This window comes from Taurulus bubalis, assembly GCF_910589615.1.
Source record: "Taurulus bubalis genome assembly, chromosome: 1".
Taxonomy (NCBI): domain Eukaryota; kingdom Metazoa; phylum Chordata; class Actinopteri; order Perciformes; family Cottidae; genus Taurulus; species Taurulus bubalis.
Window position 1 is genome coordinate 48,345,543 of NC_136589.1, and position 27,650 is coordinate 48,373,192.

General features: G+C 44.1%; 1 protein-coding gene across 2 annotated transcripts in view; it reads left to right on the plus strand.

The window, feature by feature from the left end:
- The first annotated feature begins 535 nt into the window (after positions 1–535).
- adck1 (aarF domain containing kinase 1) overlaps positions 536–27,650 on the plus strand; it is a 49,468-nt gene continuing 22,353 nt past the window's right edge. Inside the window, exons 1-6 of one of the 2 annotated variants that reach the window (XM_079216741.1) lie at positions 536–573; positions 926–1,065; positions 1,824–1,907; positions 16,560–16,763; positions 24,208–24,366; positions 25,164–25,322. In XM_079216741.1, coding sequence (XP_079072867.1) covers positions 934–1,065; positions 1,824–1,907; positions 16,560–16,763; positions 24,208–24,366; positions 25,164–25,322 — 738 coding nt within the window. In that variant the 5' untranslated portion in view covers positions 536–573; positions 926–933. The remainder of the gene's footprint in view (positions 574–925; positions 1,066–1,823; positions 1,908–16,559; positions 16,764–24,207; positions 24,367–25,163; positions 25,323–27,650) is intronic. The other variant, XM_079216742.1, reaches the window with a different exon arrangement.

Here is a 27,650-nt window from a genome sequence, read left to right on the forward strand (position 1 = left end):
AGGTTTCTCATGAAGGGGCCGTGTTTGTGACACGCTTCACACGCGGCTGTAACAGTCCGTCAGTCTGCGCATGTCATGTTATACAAGTTGTTGGAGCACATGATCAAGTGACGTAACGGGTGACGTCCCGTGGCGGTCCGTCACCGGAAACGCGTTCATCCACGGAGGTCTCCGGAAGCTTGAAGAGAGGCTTCTGGTGATGTCTACGACGTATCCTGTGCAATTAGGAACAATTAGGAACAATTAGGAACAAACAAGAAGACTGTTCATTGCCAAATCTATAAGTTGAAATGTCGAACTTGTTTAAAGGGGCTAAACCCAGTTCATATGTATTGTTCATTTGAAAATAAGATTTGAACCTGAAAAATCAAGTTTGAAAAATAAGATTTTATTCAGTTTTCAGTAACAATTTTATATTTTCAACTTTCACTCTTTAATTTTACAGTTTCGAATCTCTTTTTTTCAGGTTCAAAACTTTTTTCAGATTCAGATCGTTTTTTTTCAGGTTCAGTCTCATCACGTGACAGCTTAACAACGAAGGCTGAGAACCAGCCTCAACCACGTTGCCTTCAGGTACCGTGACTTTTATGACTGCTATACCTTCATACAGCATATTCACGGGATTGGCAGTAAACTAAATTGACCCCAGTGACACAGTTATGTTTAGCAAGCTGTTTTAGACCATACTTGGCATGAATGACAGGGTGAATGACAGGGCGAATGACAGGGTGAATGACAGGGTTTTTAAGCAACATTTTGAAAATAATGTTACTTATGTGCAGTTTGTAAACGCAACCTTCGATGTTGGCGTGGTGCTAGGTCCGAGTGAACGGTGATGCACTCACCTGCTTCTATTTGGCACATTTCCCTTTTCATGTCCTGTCACTTTGTGTTGTGTGGCGATGTTCATCCTTCCTTTCTGTAGTTGCTCTGATGGCTGGTCACCTCCTCAAAGTCTCCTCTCTGGCCACGGCAGTGTTGGCCTCCTCTGGGTTCTACCTGTACAACAGACCGCTGAACCTCAACGACCTGAGCGTCATCCGCTTTGGACGAGCCGCAGCCACCGTGAGTTACTGCACACCTCCGCCTCAGGGTCTTTATTTGGGGATTGACCATTCATGTGTTTCTCTTGATTATGTTTGACATGCTGTCCGTTTTTGCAACCAGGGGCCTGCCTCACAAACTAAGATTAGTGGGTTAAGTCGGGAATTTTGGGCCTTAAGGCAGGTTTTCAGGTGTTTTGGTTATGTTAGTGAATATTCACTCAGAGCGCCGAAGCACTCTGGTGCAAACTAGACCTCTGGTGAATTCTGAGTGCTGCTGGAATGCAGTCGCGTTATCCAGAGCAGCGCAGTGTGGCAGCAGTAGAGCAACTGTGAACACAGTACCATGTGGTGCTCTTCACAGTGTGTCACCTACTATGAACATTTAAACACAATGTTAAATTGGTTTTAACTTGCCCGTTCCTGAATTCATGTAGAAATATAACGTTTCTTCAGACAGCAGCGCTCTCATTTCATTGTCTTTCAATGGCGAGATCACCACCAGGTGAGCCGTGCAGCCGGGACCGGCTGCGGAGAAAGTTGCTTTTACAAGATCAGCTATCGACTGATGAGATAATCATTTCTACAGGATAGGGAGGAAAGTCAATGTTTTTGTTTGACAGGAGGAAAAGGCTGTTGGATTTTAAATCTGTCTGTCTGTCTGTCTGTCACCAAACTTCAATTTGCTTTAGCTCATTTTCAGACTGTTGGTGGTTTTCAAAGAACAGTGTACCTGTTGCCTCCTCAGTTCTCTACATGTCCCTTCTCTGTTGTCTGCAGACGGTGGTCATCAGTTTGGATTATCTGACTGCTTTCAAACATGTGGAATGCGACACAGAGGAGTACTGGGCGCTCACGTCCAAGGTAGGAGAACCCTTTGTCAATGAGGCCCTCAGTCAGCAGCCAGGGGAAAGGAGCTGGACGAACAGGCCCCAGCTCTAGGAGATGATTCCTCTTGTTCCATCCCAGTAAACCAAGTCGCAAAGAACATTTTCTATTTAATTTGTGTAGCTCAAATTTGCCTCAAGGGGCTTTACAAGCTAAACACATTAGACATCCTCTGTGTGACACCCGCCAGTGTGAACCGAGTGACCCGCAAACAGGGAATAAGAGAAAACATGTGCAGCAGAATCGAGCTGTTTACCCAGCATTACAATAGCATCACTTCCACATTGATGATTGAATTTGTTTGCATGCTGTTGCTTCATTAGACATCCAGCTGACACAGAGAAGCCTTCTGATTATTGTCGGGATGTGTTTGGATTACATTCATGTAAGTCCCAATCCAAACACAGATGGATGGGGCTGTATGGGACTCTTGGCACTGGTGCTCCAGAGGCCACTGAACTATAAACTATGAGTAAGTCCTCTGCAGTTTAAAACTATTCAAGTTTGGTGTTTGGGGCAGGGGGAGGCATACTGAAATACAGTTTAGATGAACAGTGTCTATGTTCTATATCTGTATAGTATTTATTTGTTATTATTTATTGCGATACTTTATTAAAATGTTCAGTGTTGAAACAATAGCGTATCCCTCACTCACTGGGATACAGGCTAGATGGGAATACACAATTCTTCCTGGATTTGTTTCTTCTTTGTTTCTGGATGCAGGACTAGTCACTGATCAGGCGGAGAGAGTTTACTCCAGCTTTAGATTACGTAAAGGAAACCGCTCTTACCAGCCATGTTAACTCATATTGTGGCCAGTTTGTACAACTGTATGTACCATGTCTGATGATGTGTATGGTAGTCTGCTCACGGGGCACTGCCTCTCGGACCAGCAGAAACACTGGTTCTTCATTGCGAGTGGACTAGCGATGCATCACAAGCTTTCATAGACTGTGCAACATCTGTTCCACTGTTTCCAGAGCTGGAAACTGTGCAACATCTGTTCCACTGTTTCCAGAGCTGGAAACCCGCGAGACGAGAGCGCTGAGGATGCACTGCACCTCTACGGCTTCAGCCCAGGAAGTCAAAACAGAGATTGAGATTAACCTCTAGTAGACATGACAGTCAGCAGCATGCAATATTGTGTGAACATCAAATTGCATCATAGTTAAACCTGCAAAACGGGATCATACGTGTAGGGGGAATCCCATTAGTAGGATGAAGGTAATCACAGTGAATGTCAGCCAGGGTGCACTGAGTGACTTGTGCTGGCGTTTGTTCAAAGGCCAGCGCAGTCAGGAGGCTGCTGCTGAAGGTCAGAGACCACCTGCTCCCTCTAACAGGGAGCCTGAAGAGCATGGTTCAGCATGGCTGGCCTTGTGTAACACACACACACACACACACACACACACACTGTGCTGCCCCTGGAGCCCTGCTGGTCAAGCCTGGCTACACATGCTGATTAGAATGAATGCATGGTGGGTTTCATCCAGAGGAGGCTCTCCTCCTCATTCTAGAGGACAGGCAGCTCCACACTGGTTCTGTGTCTTTGTCCTGCACTGTATTCTTATGTCTGAACAGAGATGACCGAGTCCGGTTCTTTACATTTGATGGACGCTGTGATGAAGATACGGGTTTCACTGGTGTAAGTGCCGTGGGTGTGTGATCAGGAATAAATGATTCCAGCACGTTGTGGGTTTTCCTCATAACTTTAGTCAACTCTCCAACCACACAGCCACGTCCCTACACTTGAGACAGCAATTAAATATCAGACTAAACGTACAATTGTCTAACCCTGTGTTTACGTAATTCATGTTACACTCCCCACAACGTGCATGTGTAGCCAAGGTATCCGCTGTCCACACATTACTGAGTATGTGCTAAGTGGTGTAGTAGCCGTTCTGTTGTGAGTTGTGTAAGTGAAGGCCATGTGTGTTGCGTGGTGTTCGTAGTGCCTCTTCTATCCGGGGCCACGTTACGGGCCCTTTCTCCACTCTGCTGATTCCATTTCTGTCATTTGATCGATTTATTCTCCTTTTTATCAAACTTCACAAAACCATAATGAGTCTAGCGTGAGGTCAAAGACTGTGTCGTTCTACACAAAGGGAAAAACCAGAGCCATTTCTAATTTCATTAAATGATCATAATTATTAGAGGAAATTATGGGCGCATTTTTTTGCCCCTCTCCTGGTGATATCAGGGGCAAAATTATATTTCTTAGGGGCAGTTTTGCCCTTCGTCCTCTGTATTTCCGACGCTGCTGAGGGGTGATTTTGACCCATTCTTCCACACAAACGTCTTCAAATCTTGAAGCTTCCATGGGAACTCTGATCTTTAGCTCTCTCCATCTTTTCCCTTGGATTCCAGTCAGCTGATTTTGCTGGTCCATTCTAGAAGATGTATTTTCATTCTCTGAAACCAGATGACTGTGTGTTTGGGATCATTGTTTTGCTGAGATGTCCTCCCTCTTTTCATCTTCATCATCCTGATTCATTCACATTCAGATCATCAGTATTAAAGAATAAAGCACTCAGATCAGCGGACGAGATGAACGTCGTATAACAGGGACTGCGTGGACAGAGACAAGCTGCTGCCAGCAAGCAACAGCGTCGTCTGATGTATAACATGCATCAGACGGCGACGCGGTTTTTGTTCTTCTTTTTACACGATGGGTCTCTTTTTCCGGTGATGCCGGCGTCTGAAAGCAGACTGGAGCAGCAACATGCGATGTGTTTGTTTTACTGTGAACCAGCAAATCCAACGCAACCGGGGACCTTCTTTGCGACAGTATTGTGGTTGAAAGGGCCTTTTGTCTTTCCAGATGCCCCCTGCAGTCCAGTGCTGATGTGGCAGATTACAAGACAAAAGAATGTGAGAAAATGATATGCACATAAATAAAAGCCAAACGAGAGCAAAAACACGAGTGAGTGCTGGGTGATGGAGATAAGTCCTTATCTCTGGATTGATCCTGCAATCCTAAACGCCTCGCGTCTATCTTGCCATTTTCTGCCTCCTCCTCTCCCCCTTTCAGGGAGTTCATGCTTCTCTCCTATTAACATATCATTACAAGCCATGCCAGCAGATGATTGGGAAATTAAATGTACCTCACTTGGCTCACATGAATAATGCATGTGGGCCCTGACTGAAGCCTATGGGCAAGGTTAGGAGCTGGGTGGTTGAGGGTTGTTTGCTGCAAATATATAGAGATTTAAAAGGCTACAATCTAAAAAAACAAACTAAAAAGGTGCTGAGCATACGACTGGATGCTGGAGACTTGTATTACACATACGATCGTGACGAGTGTGAGCCTTTTAAACAGAAACTTTAAATGCATTTTGCAGGTGGACCCTCTTTTTGGTTTACCGTGACGCTTGTAACTCAAACTTTCTTTGTCGGAGGTTCAAGGCAGCCCACGGTGGCTACTTAATGCAAATATGTCCTTTTTAGGTGAAGCAGCTATTAATGTCAGCCTATGTTGTGTGTTGTCTAGTACTGGGATCTTAACCAGCATGGTGAGCCAAGGCTCAGTGATAGGCAGGGAAACCTTTGCCTAGGTGGAAGTTTCCTGCAACACAAAATAAACAGACCACACTATTAGAAATCCTATAGTACCATATGTATTAGGAGACCCATGAAAGAAGTCCTTACTTTAGTGTTCCCGGTCAAATAAAGGTGTATTTAGGGGAAAGTAAGACGATAATAAACATGGTTTAGTCTGGAAAGTGTGGTTCACCTGGGGGTTTACATTAATTACATTACCTTTAGCAGACACTTTGATCCAAAGCGACTTGGAATAACTGCATTCAAACATGAGTACAAACTCAGAACAACAAGAAAAGTGCCCCTTTTTTTTTTTTTTACGGCATAGTTGGAGATTAGTTTGCGGCGGAAGATGTAGAGCCTTCCTGCGGTCCTGATGTCATTGGGGAGCTCATTCCACCAATGAGGAGCAGGACAGCAAACAGTCTGACTTTGAGTGTTTAAGCTCAGTGACGGAGCTACAAGCTGATTGGCAGAAGCCGAGCGGAGTGAACTAGCTGGGTGTGAGGCCTGACCACGTCCTGGACCCGATCTGTTCGCAGCACGGTGCGTTGAAATGGATGCAGGCGACCACCGGTAACCACAGTAGTGTGGGTAAATTTAGTTAAAGACCAGTGGAGCTGCTGCATTCTGGATGAGCTGCAGAGGTCGATGGCACTAGCAGGTAGACCTGCAGGTAGAGTTACAGTAGTCAAGGTGTAAGATGATCAGAGCCTGGACCAGAATACAGGCCTAAGCTCAACATTGAGCTTAACTCAGTATTAAGCCTGCAACTCTGTTTTAAAAAGATTTGTAGAGGAAAGCAGCTCATTGAAGCCACTAATACTGAAACTGAAACCGTGACGGCTCACACTCTGTTCTGCAAAAAATAGCTTATTGTTTTCCACAATAAGCTATTTAGTAGCAACTAAATATTAGTAATGTTTTTGCACAGATAGAACTTTATTTGCATTGTCTGATGGAGGAATCTGGCTTACTTGAAAGTGATTTCAATTTTCTTTATTCTATTCTTTATAAAAGAAATGAACATTTGTGTTCCTCCAAAGTGGGGCGTGGCAGAACATTTTTGAGAAGCGCTGCTTTAAGTGTTTGTGTCGGCAAGAGAGAAAAGAGTCCAAACCCAGACATGAGGCGTTTGATGTTCTGACCTTTTTAGGATTTCCACAACAATTATAAAGCAGAAAATGAGTACCTCACACTTAAAAGGTCAGACAAAACTTGGTAACAAATCAAGAGAAGCCATTTGAGACGGTTCGGACATCTGACGGGGAACATGTCTGACTTGCACCAAAGGCCCTGGCACAGATTCAAACCGGCACATTGCTGTTACATGGGGTTGTCTTTGGCCACACTGAGATGCCACAAACTTAATGTGTTAAAAAACTAAAACAGCTTCTTGGTCAGTTTGGCACCGTGGAAACAACCGCAGCGATGCAGCGTACAAACCCCAGGGAGAGGTTCCTAGCATGCTGTTCTGGGTTTGATCTTCACTATTAAGACATTAAATTAGTGCTACTGTATGAACAGCTCCTTGAGTTCAGGACATGCCTGCAGCATCTGCAGGCATACATATGTGGATGAATCTGTGATGAGAGACTTTTGTAAATCGCTTTCAGGCTGAAGAGTAATCATTTCCTAGTGCAAAGGTCCAGACCATCACACACATTTCTAAGTGAAATGACCATGCAAGGTACCACCTGACTAACATTCATACACCGTAGGCACAGCTACGGGAAACGTGGGGTTGAATGTCTTGCCCAAGGACACATCAACATGGACTAGTGGAGCCAGGGATCGAACCGCCGATCCACTGATTGAAGGACGGCCCTGCTCACCACTGAGCCCTGGCTCACAATGTGTTGACAAACTGAGCTTAGGGGAGGTGTGAGTCAGCTGTTTGAGTGATTTTAACAAAACATGGACTTCTAAGTATGTATTTGCTGAAAGCAAAGGTAATGCTTAGCTTTAGGAAAACGGATCGCAGGGTTTAAGGATTACCGTTTGAATTGCCATCACGAGACGATGGTCACAACTTGACTGATGCACGGCGGCACAGACACTACATTGCTTTCAACCTTTTGATTCTTATCTTCCTCCATGTCCCTTCCTGGGCTCCGCACCCTATCGACATGGTTCAGATCCCTTTTCATTGTCTGTCTCTCAGCTGTGTGAATCTAACCAAACATCTAACACGCAATGAAGAAGGTGTGGAGGCATGGGGATGAGGGAGTTATCACTACTGTCAAAGAGACGGGGTGCACTAAACGGTAGAATAGTTTCTCTGAGATATAGCTCTAATAGGTGAAAGTAAAACACTATACTTTAGTAAAGTGGTAGTAGTAAAAGCACTTACTTTGCACATGTAATTACACTCCAGTAAGTGAATTCTAACATACATTAACTCTGAAATGCACTTCACCTTTCCTCCAGCAGATGCCAGCATTGGCCACATCAGCACCGGCAGTGTGCTCAGCTCCTCTGAGGGACCCGCCATGTAATACTGGGGTGGGGCTAAATAACTGCTGACCTTGACAAGCGCCTGGCAGCTTATCAGCCAAACAAGTGTGAGGTGGGAGAATCCTAAAGGGACAAGGAGAGTAGGGAGCGTTTAACATTTGCTTCCCAGCTGCCTGCTGGAGTTAGATCATCGCTGACAAGCAGATCACCAACAGCAGCAGCAATCCTCCATTTGTCACTGCCGCTGTCCTTGTGCCACCCAGTGCAAAGGAGTGTAGCAGCAGCTGGCACGGCGCCGCAGAGCCTGATGCTTGAGTTATGTGCGTTGTACTCAAAAATGATGAATCATGAAAACAAAACCGAGCAGCTTTTATTTTTCATTCGGCAACTATTACATTATATTACAAGTCCATACAGGTCATTCAACATGTTTAGCTGTCTAATTGTTCTTTAGTCTGTCTACTTGAATGTTTTTGAAATTTCCTGAGTTCCTGAATGCAGCGTGGATCACATGGAATGAAAGTTACTTTCCCCATAAATACAGCCAGACTGTGTGTGTGTGTGTGTGTGTGTGTGTGTCTGTGCGTGTGTGTGTGTGTGATATGAGCACTTTGAGTTACATCATATTGTGCATTGAACATCTCCAAAAGCACATGGAGGCTCCTCAGTCCTACATGTGGGTCCAGCCCTGGTCTCTACATGACTGTAGTTGATGTGAACATACAGACACGCACTGAACAAACATACAAATACACAACACTCCAAATAATAATGTTCATCATATCTGATGTGTATTGGTGTATAAGCTGCTGACATGCCTGCACTGCCAGTTGTATTTTAAAGAATGAATATATTCGAATCAATGTACACTCCTTATTTATCCAACCGGGGAAAATAAAATGTCAGAGTGTGCGTGTGCATGTATCCCGTTATCATTCTCAGGGCATCAAATAGAGGCTTTGTCATGCAACCACCTCTGGTGCTGAGAAATGAAGACATCGTTTTAAGTGCTGTTCCTCAAATGGCCACTTGAGGCTGACTCCAAAAGTGACTCTATCATCGTAGACCCCCATGCTAAAATGCAGTCTGGCACAAAAAACGTTGTTGGTCTCTTTTGCTAATATCACTGTTTTCATGACGACTTTATAGTGTGTACTTTTATGTAAGTAACCAGTTCATATTGTATTAGGGCTTAAAGATATGCATAATTGAGGGCGGGGTCTCAGGCTGCTAGCCCTGCATCACCGCCTCAGCTCCATTACGAGTTAGGCTGTGTCCATCACTGCCAAGATGGTGACGTCTGGAGCCGCCCACTTTGAGCTTCACGACGGCTCTTCAAAAACCTATCGGTGATGTCACAGCGGCGAAGTCATGCCTATGGCCACGCCCCCCCACGTGTGATGCCGATGCACAGGGAAGCCTTCATGTAGCTGAGGATCCACCGCCTCGTTCACACTGAAGCATAACAGTAAAATGCAGAGCCCAGAATCCCAACACCCGAAAGCCACCTCTCGTTCTGGCATCCCTTCATTTCCCCCACATTTGACTTCCTTCCTCTTCCTCAGCACCACCACAGAGGCACAGTGAGAGCTCAGTGAATGCTCGGCTGTGAGAGATAACACATGGCTTGTGCTTTTCCCATCTTGTTGTAGTGCTGTGTTGAAATAAATGACAATTTTGAATACGTGATGCAGCAGAGAGGCTGAGCCTCTGTGTATTTAGATAGCACACCTTGTGCGTGGTTGTAATGCATGCTGGAGGCCTCCTCTTGAATGGCTTTGTTAACTCCTCAGGCTTCGCCGCTGTAATACTTTGATGACACACACACACACACACACACACACACACACAGCCCCCTCCCCGGTGACAGGCGGCTAGATGAGCCTCAGTGAGCTGAGTAACGAGCTAATCATGAGCATCCCAGTAATAAATAGGCCTTGTTCATAGTCCACTAATCCCAGTCATTTAGCCCTGGTGTGGCAGCATAAATCAATTACTGCAGCTGGGCTCCCAGTATTCCCAGTATAGGACCCTGCTCTCTGCTGTCCAGCTGCATACACGCAATAACACATCATTCTGTATCTATTGTTGTCTGTTTGCTAAGTATTTGCAAAGAGATAATCTAAATGTTTTGATCTCATGCTGTAGATTCAGACTCAGCACTGAAAAGAATTGTCAAGGTTAGGACTCCTCAATCTGTAGCGTTTGTGGCTCTGGAGAAACTTTGTCAAGTCTGAGAAAATAATCCTGATGAAGTCACTGACGGTGTCCAAGCAAGATGTAATCCTAAATGACGACTGTGGTGCTTCAGTCATCACAGTCAGATCAAACGAGTGGGTATCTTCCAAAGTCTTAAATACAACCATGTCCTGCTTTTTGTTGCAGTCTCTCTACGGCACTTCCACCAGAAGATACTCTACTTTTCTAATTCCCTAATGTGTCCTTCACATGGAATCAGGCACACGGCAAACCAGATATCATTATAGTGAATGAGAACCTTTTTTTAAACAAAGCATATTTTAATAAAACAAGGACTGTGGGTTTTGTCACAAAATGTCATATGATTTTCCAACATAACTCCTTCCAGGACCTGCATTGTAGTCTTTCTCTTATATAACTACAATTTTAAGGAGTTTTGGCGCTGAAACAAGCCACAACTAAGCAAATGGAAGGACTCAATTAATAAAATAATTTTAAAAAAAGTTAGGTATTACATGCATTATAAAGAAATGAAGGTTGAATATCCTGTAAATTTGGTTAATGCGTGATGTAATCACACCGGCTGTGATTACATCATTTTCTGGCGCGTGTAAACTAAGCTCTAGTTAAGTGCTTGATGGGTACAGGTGCAACAACATAGTGACACATACAGATTTATCATGAAGTGGATATTGATGAGTAATAATTGCCCACCCTTAGTACTGTGACACTGGTGTATTGTCCACTTAATGGATAATGTTGCAATAATAAATACAATTAGTTGTGTGCCAAAAAGTATTTTATTAGAGCTTATTTAACCCGTCTGTGTGGAATTGATTTAACTCTTGTGTGGAATCTGCTGGCTTTGAGGTGCTGTTCTCCCTGCAACCCTAGCACACAAAGAGAGCACACAAAGGGAGGCAGTAGTGATTCCTAGAAAACAATTTGCCATCCGTGCTTAATGGCATTGGAAGGCTGTCCACCGACCGGTGTGTGGAGACACAACCACAGACGCTCTCTGTGGACAGATGTTGTGATAGTGTTGCTCCTGTGCAACATGCAGTCACGAAGCTCTACGGGTGTGTAGTTGAGATCCAAATGAAGGCAGAGTTGGAAGACAGTAATGGTCCGAGCAAGGGCACTGGAGGAATGGGAGTAGGAAATGGGGAAGGGCCCATTTTACGCCTCTTGCCCGATTTGGTGTGACGGTCTAGTTACTCCTCCCATAGTGTACCTGTCAGTAAACTCTGTGGAAACAGCCTCTCACTTTGATTTTCTTGATGCATCCATGGTCCATCCGAAGCCCTTTTTTTCAACATGAATTGTAAGTGCCTGCAATAAATGCCCCAATGTTGTGTATTGTACAATGACGTCAGCTAATGAGTAGAGCTGCAAATTAGTGTCATTTTAAACGATGGCAACATCCAGAAGGATTTTCAAATCATCGAACATGTTCTTTTAAATAGATACGGCTTGTTTTCATATTGTTAATTAAAAGCTTTATGGTTAATGAAATATGGCCGGTCATTTTCTGCCAATGGGGCCATGTTAGATGGCAGCCTATTGCAAAAGCTCCCAACATGTGTTATGATTTTTTGTCACTTTAGTTTTTTGTCTAGTTTGTTATTTTTTTTTAATTCAATTATTTGCATAAGATGTTTAAATAGCTCCTTGTGTAAACTAGCGCTACTGCGCAGAGCAAGACTCCCGAAACACAGGAGGATGGCAGGTTGCTGGAAGAAAAGCTGGGAGCAGACTGAAGGTCAAGTAGACGGGACCGAGCATCGGGTTTGAGGTTTTGGGAATATTATGTGTACAGATTGTAAAGCCCTTCGAGGCAAACTTGTATTTGTGATGTTGGGCTATACAAAATAAACTGAATTGAACTAGTGGGTAATATGGCACTATGAGCTCTCTAGTGGGGTAATATGGTACAATAAGCTCTCTAGGAACCGGCTTTCACGGTGTAGATGAAAAATATGATGTAATAAATATGACGTAATACGATCGGCATAAAGACAATTATAAAGTGCATTAAGATACTTCTCACCATGACGCTGCATTAGTGGAGCCCTGAGCTTGTTTCTCTGCTACGAGCCGGGAGAAAAAGACCGATTTATGTTGTTCATGTCCAGTCTACTGACTCTACTCCGTACCTTAAACCTTTATGTCACTCTGTCACTTCATTAAAACCTGCTTCACAAAGACAGGGTGTTGGAATGGAGGCAGGGTTTAGAGCTTTTTTGGCGATCTCAGTAACTCTGCCTTGATTTCAATCCAGAACACAGAGTTGTAACGGACTTTTGGGGTAACGTATGGAACCTCTTGACATGTTACGTTTGAGGCTACGCACAGACGGATGTATCCGGTCTTTTTTCAAAATAAAATATTTTTCCGACTTTTTTTTTTTTACCGGGGGTGAGGGGGGCTCGGAGGGGGGTGCTTGGAGGGGGGTCTCGCCCGGGGCGTTATTACATGTAGAACCGCCACTGCATGCAGGGCAGCAGCAATGACTTTGAAGTTCCTAATGAATCTTTATTAAAAACCCTAGGAACCGCTGAACCAACTGACGGCTGGTAGGCGGCGGTTCGGTTCATCGGTAGGCAGTTAGAACAGATCTGAACAAATCTGACAGGGATCAGAGAAAGAGAGATAACAAAAACCAGGAACATACACAAGGAAATCGCTGGAATGCTTCAGAGGACAAAGAACTGTCACAGAGACGGGGAACATAGGATTTTAATTCTGCAGAACTTCTTTACTGTAGTAACTCCATACACAGTAAAAGGAGATGGACGCGCTAAATAAACCTTATCTATTTCTTCAATGGCAAACAGATTTTGAATTTTGAATTTGTACCACCAATAATTGAAATCAAGATGATTTGTTTCCTTTCCATCTTTTCTGCTTCCTTCACCCCTTACCCCATCCTCCCCCCACACACACTCTGTTTGAATGTTCTCCTGTCTTTCTAGCCTTAGCTTCATTATTCTTTCAACCTCTCATCATCACACCACCCTTCAGAGCGCACACACACACACACACACACACACACACACACCTACCTGTGGCATTTTATTTACTGTCCTTGCCAGCTGTGTGAAGAGGATGAGTAGAGACACCCAGAGGCATTCTGCAGTGAGCTCTTGTGTCTCTGTGTTGTGCCACAAATTAACCTGTGTGTCCAATTTGCTAGCAGCCCATTTGATTGGACAGGGCATGTGTGGAGATAGTGGGCGGAGACCAGCGTAAGCCTATCACAGAGCAGCGTACCCCTCAGGCTTTCAGCGAGCAGCATTGCCATGGTGATGTCATCCTCAAGCTGTGAGCCTGCTTCTATCAGACAAAGCATGCTGATTACTGGAAGAGGGTGGAGAGGGCAGTGATGGCGAATCTGATGATTAGACTACAAGCCGTGGGCAAACTCGCACCATCAGCATCCACATACATGGCTCTGATGCGTTTGAACTGTTGATCCGCCTGAGATGATTAGACATCATTATTGATTTGGGCGACTGATCAAACCGCCGATCAGAGGATCGGCGGTTTGATCCCATGCTATGTCGATGTGTCCTTGGGCAAGACGCTTAACACCAAATTGCTCCCATAGCCACATTAATATGTTAGATACCCCTGATGGGCAGGTGGCACCTCAGCCACTGTCATCAGTGGATAATGGGTGTGAGTGGGTGAATGATGACGGGTCGTATGAAAGCGCTTTGAGGGGTCGAAAGACCAGAAAGTACGGGTCCATTTATTGACAAGGATATGTTTTTGTCATTGATTTATTTTGTAAAGCTCAGCTACTCAAACAAACCTTCATTTGCATCACAGAGGAGTGACAAAGCCTTAAGACTGAGAGAATTTCTCTGCAATTAGAAATGGTCGCCACCATTTCAGTAAAATGTATGTCTTTCAAACAGATGACAGTGTTAACAATTTAATACTAATAGCAATAATACTATTCTTCACTGTGCCATTGGGCCGCATTTAGAAATAGATTCTTTAATGTGGTCTACGTCAGATTCTTAAACTGCAGATTAGTGTCCTTATAATAATGACGAACACTATTTATGATCTTATCATTTTAAAATGTTGTGATGCAGTTGATCTTTAAACTGTACAGATAATAAATGAAGCACAAACTCATTTTCTTCCTGACTGCATTTCAAAGTTGTTTGAAATTGATTAGCCAGTCTGCCCCTTTTTGTTTTCCTTCTTTTCATTTTGAGCATTCTTTTGGGGAAATTGTCAACAAGGACAAAACTAAATTATAACTACCAACATAAAATAAACTAAGGAGGTGAACTAAGGATTGACTTTTTATACAATAGTTTTGTTGTCAGAGCGCTATGTCAGTAATCTAATTTGTATAAATGACAGCACCTATTTTTTGTGTGATAGTGGTTCTACCAATAATGCGTGAAAGCTTTTCCTGTTACGCGTCCGTGTGGTCAGACATGACCGGCTCTGATGGTTAAAAAAAAAAAAAGGTTCCTGCTGCATCTTCAAGCAGAAAAGCTCATCTGGTATTCTCTGGTGACTTGTTTCTGCCATTGCTTTGTCATCATCGCCCAGACGACACTCTGTCAAATGGTCCAGTGGGAGTATGGGGGAGGGGGTGTGTGTGTGTGTGCTGGGGGGGGGGGGGAGGGTGGTGTGTGTGTGTGTGTGCTGGGGGGTATTCAAGATGGGGTTACAGAGGTTAAGGGGAGCTAATTTCACGGCTTTTCATTTGCACTGGTCTCAGGAGATGAGCTCTCTCTAAGCATTATCGCTTCCAGCTGGTTGTAATGGGACAGACGGGACACACACACACACACACACACACACACACTCACACTATTCTGATGAAGGGCCTTAGGTGTGTGTCATTTGATTATATACCTTCCGTACATACAGACATGTTACATTTTGTTCATGTTGTGCTTTTGTTGGAGCAGTTATTCGCCTTATAGAAGACATGTATAGTTTATTTTCTGTTATTTTTTCCTTCGTTAATGTTCCAACGTACAAAGATATGTTAAGCAATAGTGTCTTTTCCCAATATTGTGCTTTTGTGATGGACTGCAAACAAGAGTTCATGGGTCATCAGACCTCTCAATGCTCTGGTTCTCTGCTAGGACACTGGTTCTCTGCTAGAACCACTGGTTCTCTGCTAGAACCAGTGGTTCTCTGCTAGAACCACTGGTTCTCTGCTAGAACCACCGGTTCTCTGCTAGAACACTGGTTCTCTGCTAGAACACTGGTTCTCTGCTAGAACACTGGTTTTCTGCTAGAACCACTGGTTCTCTGCTAGAACACTGGTTCTCTGCTAGAACACTGGTTTTCTGCTAGAACCACTGGTTCTCTGCTAGAACACTGGTTCTCTGCTAGAACCACTGGTTCTCTGCTAGAACCACTGGTTCTCTGCTAGAACACTGGTTCTCTGCTAGAACCACTGGTTCTCTGCTAGGACACTGGTTCTCTGCTAAACCACTGGTTCTCTGCTAAACCACTGGTTCTCTGCTAGAACCACTGGTTCTCTGCTAAACCACTGGTTCTCTGCTAGAACACTGGTTCTCTGCTAGAACACTGGTTCTCTGCTAAACCACTGGTTCTCTGCTAAACCACTGGTTCTCTGCTAAACCACTGGTTCTCTGCTAGAACACTGGTTCTCTGCTAGAACACTGGTTCTCTGCTAGAACACTGGTTCTCACCCTTTTTGCAGTGATGTACCCCCTGTGAAATATTTTTTGCAGCTGAGGACCCTGACAAGCGCAAATCATTTTTGGTTGAAAAAAAAGATGTAATACACAGCGCTGTGCCATCAGTGTCTGATATATATATATATATATATATATATATATATAGATAGATAGATAGATAGATAGATAGATAGATAGATAGATAGATAGATAGATAGATAGATAGATAGATAGATAGATAGATAGATAGATAGATAGATAGATAGATAGATAGATAGATAGATAGATAGATAGATAGATAGATAGATAGATAGATATAGATAGAAAATCAGGTTTGTATTCAGACTGGGCTTTTTTTCGGGGGGGGGGGGGGCTTTAAGAGACAGCTGCTGAAACATAACTTTTTAGCCAGAGGGTTAATACAGGCATATGCAGACTGATGGTATGAATGTGAAAATGAGCATGATATGCGTCATGATATGATATGCGTCCTTTCAGCTTTACAAAGCAGTGCCGGTTGCTTCTGAGATGGTCTCAGTGGGCAGGTTGCAATGAAACATGGTCTGAGATCATGAATAGTCGCATAGACTAGACACCATAGGCAGCGTCAGGTCCAAAAAGTTAAAGTTGCAAAGATCTCTCCTCTCAGAATGCCATGGAATGTCCTCACTCGTGCTTCCAAGAGAAAGAAACATTTAGAATTTCCCTGCAGTTGTTGGCTCTGTGTCCTCTTTCTGGCCTGTAGGTGCACCTGCGATCCGCGCAGCGTCTTCGAGACTTGTGCTGTGCAAACCGGGGCACTTTCATTAAGGTGGGACAGCACCTGGGTGCTCTGGACTACCTGCTGCCTGAGGAGTATACGTCCACGCTGAAGGTGCTACACAGCCGAGCTCCTCAAAGCAGTATGGAGGAGATCCAGCAAGTCATCAGGGAAGACCTCGGCAAGGAGGTAAGTTCAAATACTAATAATTAATAAAAAAAATATAATAATAAAATAATGGTAACGGCTCGTTACTGAAATGAATCAGGTGAGCACAAACTGACTAATCTTTGTCTTACTCACTCCGTGCGGTCTTGTTCACTCTGGGTGAATGTAATCATTTGAACGTCGTGTTGTCGTCTTCAGTGTTTCCCCATTAGATCGTCTAGAACCGCAACAGTTCCATAATGAACTGGATACATGTTTACACTCGCGTCTCGGCGGGCAGGGAGCTGCTTGGTGTGGGAGGAGCCCCTTGCAGAACGGATGGCATGCAGTTCACTGCAACCACGACTTAAAGATTGCATGTAACTTGCAGAAGAGGACCGTGAGCATCTCCTGGATAGACTGACTGAAATGACGTTCCTTTTTCAAACAGTGTTTGTATTGGCTGTCACATGACTGTAATACGCCGTCCAATCGGTGCATTCAGCCGGATTGTAATGATTGGATGGGCTACCTACCTGCCTGTCTGGATTTGTATTGCCTGATGAGGGTTTGGTGCGTTTTCATAGTCGAGACGTTCCTTTTAATGTAAGCCCTCTCTATGGTGAAGTCTCAACAGTTACTCTTGGAAGTCTGCAAACAAAAACATGTTTTAATTCTGTTGAGGCTTTAAATCAAAGTAAATATCCAAGCCCTCACGGATGATTCATGCATTTGTGTTTAATTAATTTATCTTTGGGGTTTTAGTTTGTTTAATTGTGAGTGTGGTTTATCATGGCAGACTCGGTTTGGGGCTTGTGCGCTTTGCAGGAAGCAGAGAAAAGGGCAAATAAAACAGAGGTTTGTCCCGATTTCATTTAGTCCTCTGATGGAGCTGGTAATGCTGCCGTTTGCTCCCTCCCTCGTTGTTATGGCAGCCTTTTAGCGCCTGTGGAGCCGAGCCAACGGTCAGGACCAGGACCGTGTCTCCTCGCCCCACCACCCAGTGCACATGTTGCTCCCACAGACCCAGTCTGCAATGCTGTCCTTTACACCAAGGGAGCTAACATGGCATATCTGGGTGTATTGGTCATTATGACTAATGTTGCAAAGCACTGATTGTGTTGTTGATTTTTATTTTGATAACACTAGAATGAAGTGACTGTAATTGCAGGGGCATACACATGAGATGCTGATCAAAACAGGAAGTGGCCAGACCTCTGAGGCTGAGCATCTTTTCAGAATTGTACTGTGACTACACTGATTGTGTGTTTTCTTAATTCTTTCAGTGCATTTCTTCAACACACTCAGGACATCTGATGAATGTCCGTCACAGTGGTTCAGAACTCTGGGAGCAGCTAAGTGAGCTTCGCCTAATTAGTAAAGTGTTTCTGCTGCGAGAGGCGGGAAGGGATCCGGTGATTCTGAAGAAATAGATGCTGGTCCAATTCCGTTTGGAGCCGTTTGTGTCTGCGTGTGGCCGCCCCACGATGAAGGCCACCAGAAACATTTCGGATTGGTTCTGCTTTCAGGTTCTTTAAACTCTATAACCGGGTCCTCCAGTTTCAGCAACAAAACCAGGGAGCTTGTGTTCAGGCCAGCGTTGAGCAAAGCGTGTAGAGAGACCGACTTGAGTCTGCACCTTAGACAACCCATTTCACAAGGACTCCTTTATGTGGAATAACCCAAGTAAACATGGATATTCAGACAACAACATTTCAGTGTACACCATGGATATATTGAAAAGTACTTGACTAACTATGTTTGGCCTCCAAGAAGCGTCCAGTATTATCCTGAAAAGTCTTGGTTACAGCACAACTGGGCGACAGAAGCAACACACACTGAAATGTGAAACGCTTATCTTGGGAAGTCAGGCAGTACTGGAAGGCATACAGGATCTTGTGTCTCATATAAAACAATTAGAAACCGGTGCAATGTGCTAATAAGAAGAATCTAGTCTGCAATCCCATTGAACTCAAAGACACTTCTATAGAATATTCTTCTCTTAAGGTGTGCATTCAGCATGATTTCTTCCTGTATCTGTGCGGGATATCATTATCCTTGAAAAGACGGTAATATAGCTTGTCAGTCTACAAAGAGGGCAGCAGAGTTAATTAGCCCTCCTCCCCTCTGGAGTGGCAAGAGAAGAAGTGACACTGATGAGCAGCGCCAGGCAGCTCTGGAGTCAGGGGCGCAGCTTCAGCATCATTTCCTTTTGCCTTGTTTAACATGTGTATGCCTTCTCATGTCTGCTGGATATTCTCATACGAGTAGCAGCTAGGGAGTCGTTGCGTGCTTTTCAGCATCATTTGTGGTGGCATATGCATTTGGAGCTTTGCCTGAGCTGGCTGTCACTTCCCCTCTACAGTGGAACTGCTGAAAGGCCAGCTTGTGCAAATGTCATTTACCAAAAATATGTTTCCAGGCCAAATATTGCACTTAATTATAGCTGAGGCATTACCAAAGAAAACACAAGTACATCTGTACATGGAGATTCAGGAAGTGGCTCGACAGGTCAACAAAGGAAACATGGCATTGAACCGTTCTACTGATGCCGTTATGTTTTGTAACCATGAGAGTTAGACTGGACCCTTCTGCTTAAAATATCAGTTGTGTTTTATTTACCTTGTGGTTCCGTTCATAGTGGTCAGTGTATGTAGCTATACAAATAGAAGAAAGGGATTAGATATACTGCAATGAATAATACTACTCACTTTATTTATAGAGTCCTTGGAGCGACTCAAAGACATTTTAGTGGTCGGGGTCGGGTTAGCAGGCCCAGCAGGCCCAGCAGGCCTCCCGTTCTCCAGCTCATTCTGGGGGATCCCGAGGCGGTCCAAGGCCAGCCGGGAGATATAATCCCTCCAGCGAGTCCTGGGTCTTCCCCGGGGTCTCCTACCAGTTGATCGTGCCTGGAAAACCTCTCACTCGTGAACAAGACCCTGAGATACTTGAACTCCTTCACTTTGGGTAGGCATTCTGTCCCCACCTGGAGGGAGCAATCCACCGGTTTCCGCCAGAGCTTAAAGTTAAAGTGAAACGTATTGTAGTGTCACAGGTTGTCCCTACGGCCGGCTAGAGTGGGGCAGTGCAACAGAGAGTGGAAAACAGGCACAATCAATCAAATTTAACCCCAAACAAAACTCATCACTGAAAAGTCCAGGGTCCTCCTCTTCATCGTCATTGGGTCCTCCTCAGCCTCTTGCACCTTCTGCTCGTCCCGCTCTTCCTCCCATGCGCTCTGCCCTTTATCCAGCTGCCCAGCCCCGCCTCCATCAGGGGCCTTAAGCACCTGCAGCTGGGCGCGTGATGAGGCAGCCTGGGAGATGTAGTCTTCAGCCCGGCGGCCATTTTGTGGTGTGGGCACTGATCTTGAGTGGGGATGTAGCGTCCCTCCACCACCTGTCCCCTTGTGATGCCACAATGTATATTATAGATATCAAACATATATAAACACACTAGAAGCACATGACATTACTCAAGCATTAGAAGCAGTTGTAAAAAGGTGCCCTTTGAGTATCTTCTTGAACGTCGTGTTGGAGGAGAGAGTTCCAGTTGTTACACTATATCCCAAAACAAAAAGCTGTTAGAATGGGGTAACGGGATGGATTTACCTGCTATAGCTCATGTTGTGCTTCAAGTACATCTCCATGGTACTAATGCCATCCATTACTCGCTCCATATGAAACATGTGTGCAGGAAGTGTTGCATTTCATTGAGGGTAGCTTAACAGCCTTCAACAGATGGCAAAAGGAAAGCAATACTTCTGTCAGAGCTCCAGGGAGTGTCACATGACATCGACAGCAGCAAATCAAAACAGGTCCGAAGATCTGACAACAAGGATGTTGAGAACGTGTGGGACGCAGACCAGGGAAGTGTTCTTCTTGTAACGGGGGTAAGGATATGAGTGGCAGGGGATGAAGATCAGGCAGCAGCCGGGTAATGGTGCTGGATGGGGCATGAGGAGCAGCACAAGATGTGCAGATGGGCTGAAGGGAGGCAGGTGTGTAGACTGGGAGGATGATGAGCCGACTGCAGCAGCGGAACCAGGAACCAGGAAGCAAGACCACAACACACAAAGACAAACACACAGGCAGGGAGAACAGGAAACTCAAGGGAAAGGACAGATGGCGTCTTGATCAAATCTGGTCAAAAAAACCCAGAAGACATTAGGAGTAAAGACCTGCTACCATACCCTGAGCCTGATATTTAGACGGCTGGAGAGGGACGTTCTAGTGGAGACTTTGATTTCCTCTCTTCAATAAAGCAATCGTGCTCATTTATTCTCTTCTGTGCTGTAATGATTGATGTGCCTCCGCCCAGCTGGGGCTGTGGCCGGCTGCCAAAATGGCCACTTTACCTCGCTGACACGACACCGATGTTTTGCCATCCAACTGCGAGGCCTCGGGGGCCATTTTATTTGCACCATAACTCATTTCAGGGAACGTATGTCACTGCAGGTCTGCCTTCTGGGAGCCAGGTCCACACACATGCATTAGCATGTTTATTAACTCCACTGCAGATATTAGCATAAGCAGTGACTGGGTGGTATGAACCAGAGGCTGCAGGCACTGGTGACACAATCAGGACTACAAGCACTGCAGACATGACAGTGACCGCTTTCTTTCTGTTTCATGTGTCTAAAAGATATCCAAATAATGAAACTATTTCATGTTTAGGTTCCACTGGGCTTTCTCTGATTTCACACTGCTGCTTGAAGTGACAAACCCACCTGAGCAATTACACATTTCCTTAACCCATGAAAGCACTTTGCCTGTCAGATCCTATTGGATGCTCTTCGTCGTAATAGGTGGACACTGCTGGCTGCAGACAATTTCATTCCAGTTAGCATATTTGCATAATGAATAAGTCAGCTGTTCCCACACAGGACCCCATGCTGCTTGCCTAATTCATCATCTGATGGCATCTTCTACAGGGCGCCTGTTCAGCCTCTATACCTGATGACCAACACTGTGTTCAAGTTAGCCTCTTTTTATGTTTCACTAGGTACACACAGCAGGGGAATCCCCCATGGTGCAGTAGTATGAATATGAAGAAACTCCTTCTCTCAGCCCAATCTAACTAACTAGCTAAGCATGCTACATACCAGACTGTGCTAGATAAGGAAGAATGAGGCCAATGCAGTGCGAGGTGATGAGTACTGAGGAAAGACAACACGATATCCCTAAGAGGCTCATTGCTGCTTGAATACACGTCCTACCTTCCACTTGACATCCTACAACTGGAAAGCTGCTTGTGAACGTTTGCCATGAGGCTGTTTTGATTGTCTCGGGTAAGTGGCTTCTGTCTATTGGATGCAGGAGTGGACCCGCTCACCAGGTGAGGCTGTAGGTGACAGCTCTGGAATGTTCTGGCTTCACCCGTTCTTCTGTTCATGTGCATCAAAGGTGTATGTTCAAAATTGGTGCATGATCAGCGTTACCCTTTTTTGTGATGGCACAACATTCTCACAGCTGTTCTCCTGGTATCTCTCCGAAGTGTAGTACATTGGTGGTAAATCATGAGCCGGACCCATCCTCTGGTTGGTCTGTGTGGTGAAAGCCAGCATCACGGTGCTGAGAACAACTCCACATACTTAAAGTACAGGTGAAGCTGCAGGCTGCCTGTGAAGTGTCCAAAAGCATACTGTCATACTGCTCTAATGACTGCAGGTCCTCGGGGAAGACTCTTTAACCTTCAAACCCACATACCTACGTATGTGTGTGTTCTCTGTGTGCACAGAGAAGAGTGGAGGCTAATGAGAGACTACCTGTGCTCAAAGGGCACACTGGGGGCTTCATCTTAGTACTGTGATGGAGGTTTGTGGGTGGGCAGCAACTTTACATCAGCCTGTATGTTACGGTTGTCATAAATACAGAGTGACAGCACCAAGGCTGATCCTTTTGAAGCTTTAAAAACAGCACATGGTCCCTGTGGTCGGTATCAGGATCCAGAGTCTTTTTCTGACTCCCAAGTCAGTAAACCACCTGAGGGTCCCCTAATATGACCACAATATGAATAGCAGACCCTATGGTCCTTGATCTCTAGCCAATCCGTAACTCCTGTCCTCGGTTCTCCACAGGTTTTTTAAACATTATTGTTCGGTGTCTTGACATCAACCCACAGACTAATACTGCACATCTTTGGAAAGAGTAAGAGCTAAAGCATCTACATATGCAACAATAATCACAATCCAGCAAAGCCGTGTTTTTCGGTTCAAGATAGAAAAATAAAAACCTCTGGTCGTGTTTCGCAATGTAGAGATATGAATAAGGGTCAGAAAAGCATCTATTTTGATTTATCCAACTCCCACAGGCGTACGGTTACAGGGATGTGTCTTTGACTGAAATCCGCTGTTGTAAGGGGGACTTATCAAGGTTTTAGTGAAGCGCTGAAATCGCTCAGTCAAGTTAAGGCGCTTACAGAAATATTAAAACTTAACCATTTTTTTTAAATGAAATCGACTTTGTGGATGAGGAGATAGCACAGTTTTAGTTTTGAAAAAACACACTTCTCATTTTCGGAAAATGAGAAGTGTGTTTTTTCCCCTTCTTTTTGTCAGTATGATTCCCTCTTATTTGTCAATATCTCTGTGGTAGGTTGATCCATAATGAGCTCTTTTACAATATCTAAATGAGTTTATATGTGTCGTAGAGTTGTTTTCTATAGGTTATGTGTTCAAAATGATAACTTGTGGTAATTTGTTGAGGATCCCACAATGTCTGAAACATTGTGCTCGCTTAATAAGAAATATCTGTGGAGTGACTCCTAGCTAAAATGCTTGTTTGTTTGCGTTGGCAGTCCGCTAGCTTGTTTCCACGAGGTGGGCGGTGAGAACCCTAATAATAGTAATGTGTGTTACCAGCCACCAGTTTTTTAATTACTCTTAAGCGTCAATAAAGAGTCATCACTTCCTGAAGGTATGTTTCACATTAAAAGCCTCCCGGCAGCTTAAAGGGTGTTTGCTTTCCTGTTCCTTGTATTACAACTGAGTTGATTGTAATAAAACGAGAAAAGCAACAGCAGGTTGGGTAGAACAGGACTTGTTGTCGTACATTGTACTAAAATACATTATACAAGATGACATGGCCTTTTTTCTTTTACTGCAAATTAAAATAGATGAGAACAACAAATAGGGAGGGCTCTCACTAAATGATGATAGATGATACTGAGTGAAAGGCCTATCCCTCTAATAATAATAATAATAATAATGAGACCACTATTCGAGAAGATGCAGTATTCAACGTGTCAGTCCAAATTCATCCTAATCTGGTTGGGAACTGAGTTTCAGTCCCAGCACCTCGGTCTCAGTCAGTCAGTCTCTGTCTGTCATTCCAATAGTAGCATTGTAAATTGAGATGATCAGAATGATGGTCCCACTATCCTCCTACCTCCTCCATGCCACTTTCCCTTCCATCTTCTTTATCATTCTGTTTACCCTCTGCTCCCTCCCACTCTTTTCTTTTTCATCCCTATCTCTCTCCTGCAGCTGTCCGAGTTATTTGTTTCCTTTGAGGAGAAGCCTCAAGGTGCAGCCTCTTTAGCCCAGGTCCACAAGGCAGTGCTGCATGATGGGACGACAGTGGCCATCAAGGTCCAACACCCCAAAGTCCAGAGACAGAGCTCCAGGGACATCGTGATGATGGAGGTGAGTCTGTGTCAGTTAATCTACTTTGAAATAAGAGTTTGGGGGTCTGAGACACAGACTTGGCCCCAGATAATGATGTATGTTACTCTCTCAACAAACTAACATGCTACTGGCAAAAAGCAAGAAAAGAAACTTTTCCTCACCTTTCCAACCGATAGAACGGCACGAACAGACAAATCGACGCCACCGTACATGTCACTGATCCCAGCGACCAGAGCTGCTGCACAACGTGGGTAAAGAAGATGGAACTTTGCCTTTAGAGTTCATCTGTTCTCCACAGAGGAGAAGTATAAGAGGAATAGCTGAAAAGTACAGTATTTACCTCAAATGAAATGTCCAGTCCATCTGAAATGGACATGAGGCTTCAGCGTTTAGTCTGTGCCACCCTGTAGGTTCTGCAGTGGCCTGAGCCTCCTGGCTGCCTTTGTACAGCAGGCATTGTGAACATACTTTGTTTGACTACACATATTGTAGAAAGTGGGAATTTTAACATTTCGACACAGAATTAGCAATATTGTTTTGCAAATGACTGCTCTCAGCCTACACTGAGATGCACCTGAACACATCCTCATTGTACAGTTGCTGTCATAGCCTGCGTGGTATTCACCATGACTGATGAAGTGATCCAGCCTCCACAGGTGATGGAACACGTCTCATGCCATTTCAAAGCAGTTCACCTATTAATGACCATTCTAATGTCCTGGTAATATACTGGCCTGAAATGTTAGCCATTGGCAGGAGACAACCTCTATGCATGTTGTACTGTACTGACAGTGAGCCTGATGTGTAATTTGAAGGTGATGCTGAAGGCGATCCATTGGCTCTTCCCAAACTTCGGCTTCATGTGGCTGGTGGAAGAGGCCAAGAAGAACATGCCGCTTGAGCTGGACTTCCTTAATGAGGGACACAATGCTGAGAAGGTGGCCAACATGCTGGCCCACTTCCCGTTTCTCAAGGTACACACACAGTTACAGTACAAGCATTTCTACAAGGCTTACTTTGATAAAGCTCCAGAATGGGAGCGATGGGATTTAGTTTTGACCCTTTTGGCCACACATCCTTGTAAACAGCTGGTAATAAGAATACAATAGAACAATAAGAGACCGTCTGTTTCAATTTAAGGTCCTAGTATTTCAAATTGTACTCGATACAGTTAATAGAGGTCAGACCTTCCACTGTTTGACAGCTTTCTCTGTGCAGAACGCCGCGAATCATATTTCCTTCACTACACAGAGCTGGAATGTCCATTATCATTTAATTTCCTGGTGTTCTTTTTCTCCATTCGTCTGTATGAGAACTTGTGTTAGCTCTGGTGAATGGGAATTAGACTCATTTTCCAGCTGTCCTTCTTTGTTCGACGTTCAAAACCACAGAGCGAAAACTTCTTTGGTTTTGTCTTTTTTTATTTTTCAATTACATACGTTGTTATGTGATAAAGAAATATATCCTGGCAGAATTGGTCGGACCGATTGGTGTTCTAAAATTAAATTAAAAAGTAAAAGTAGTTTTGAAAGGCCGTAACTGTTGCTCTGTGAATAACAAAATCATGTTCTTTCTTTAACCATTTTTACACTGCAAAAAAGGAATTTCAAGAAAGTAAAAAAAGCCTTGTATCAAGAAAATAAGTCATATTTGCCCAAAAAAAGAATATTAATCTTGTCAAGCATTGTTTTGATTTAAAAAAAAATCTAATTTTAGGAAAGTATGCCTTACTTTTTCTTGATTTTTGGCTTATTTTAAGAAATCTTGTCAAGCAAAAAAATCTGCCAATGGGGTAAGTTTGTTTTGCTTTGATATAGAATGATTTGATTGAATATAAGAATGTTTTGCTTCTTTCTAGAAGGGCTGTTTTTGCAGTGTAGGATTCAGCTTTTGATTTTGAATTCTTTTGTAATGTCTGATCAGTCAGCAATATATTGAGTATGTAAAGAAGTGCCCTTGATACATCGGTGCTGTATAGATTGGTTGATTACAGTACACAGTATGGCCTCACATGTGACTCAGGACAGGGTGATGACCTCATGGTGATGACCTCATGGGGATGACCTCATGGGGATGACCTCATGGTGATGACCTCATGGGGATGACCTCATGGTGATGACCTCATGGTGATGACCTCATGGTGATGACCTCATGTCCAGTGAGACAAACGGCTTCATTTCGAGGTGCTGAAGCTAAAATAGTCAGTAACTCATCAACATCAAGTGTTTTCAAAACCATGTCCATATGAATGCTAACGCATCAGTATGTTCATATCCACATATAAGGGTCAGTGCTTTGGCCAGTAGATCATTAGACTTGCTTAAAATGCAGATCGTCAGGTGGGAAAGGGACAAAGCAACTGCTCATGCACACAGGAAGTCACATATCTGGCACATTTTACTGTTCTTGTTGTATTGAATGAGGCATTTTTTACCTGCTTACAGTGGCTTGCAAAAGTATTCATACCCCTTGAACGTTTCCACATTTTGTCACATTACACGCCACAAACATAAATATATTTTATTTAAAAAATTTACGTCTTTCACATAAAATTCAATTGTGAAGTACAAAGAAAATTATACATGTTTTTAAATTTTTTTCACAAATAACAAACTGAAAAAAGCAGTGTGCAAAATTACTCAGCCCCCCTGAGTCAATACTTTGTGGAACCGCCTTTTGCTGCAATTCCAGCTGCAAGTCTTTTGGGGTTTGTCTCTACCAGCTTTGCACATCTACAGACTGAGATTTTTGCCCTTTCTTCTTTGCAAAACGGCTCAAGGTCAGTCAGATTAGATGGAGAGCGTTTGTGAACGGCGGTTTTCAGATCTTGCCACAGATTCTTGATGGGATTTAGGTCTGGACTTTGACTGGGCTGTTCTAACAAATGAATATGTTTTGTTTTAAACCATTCCACTGTAGCCCTGGCTTTATGTTTAGGGTCGTTGTCCTGCTGGAAGCTGAACCTCCGCCCCAGTCTTAAGTCTTTTGCAGACTCCAACAGGTTTTCTTCCCAGATTGCCCTGTGTTTGGCTCCATCCATCGTCCCATCAACTCTGACCAACTTCCCTGTCCCTGCTGAAGAGAAGCACCCCACAGCATCATGCTACCACCACCATGTCTGACAGTGGGATGGTGTGTTCAGGGTGATGTGCAGTGTTAGGTTTCCGCCACACATAACGTTTTGCATTTAGGCCAAACAGTTCAATATTGGTCTCATCTGACCAGAGCAGCTTCTTCCACATGTTTGCTGTGTCCCCCACATGGTTTCTGGCAAACTGCAAACGGGACTTCTTATGGTTTTC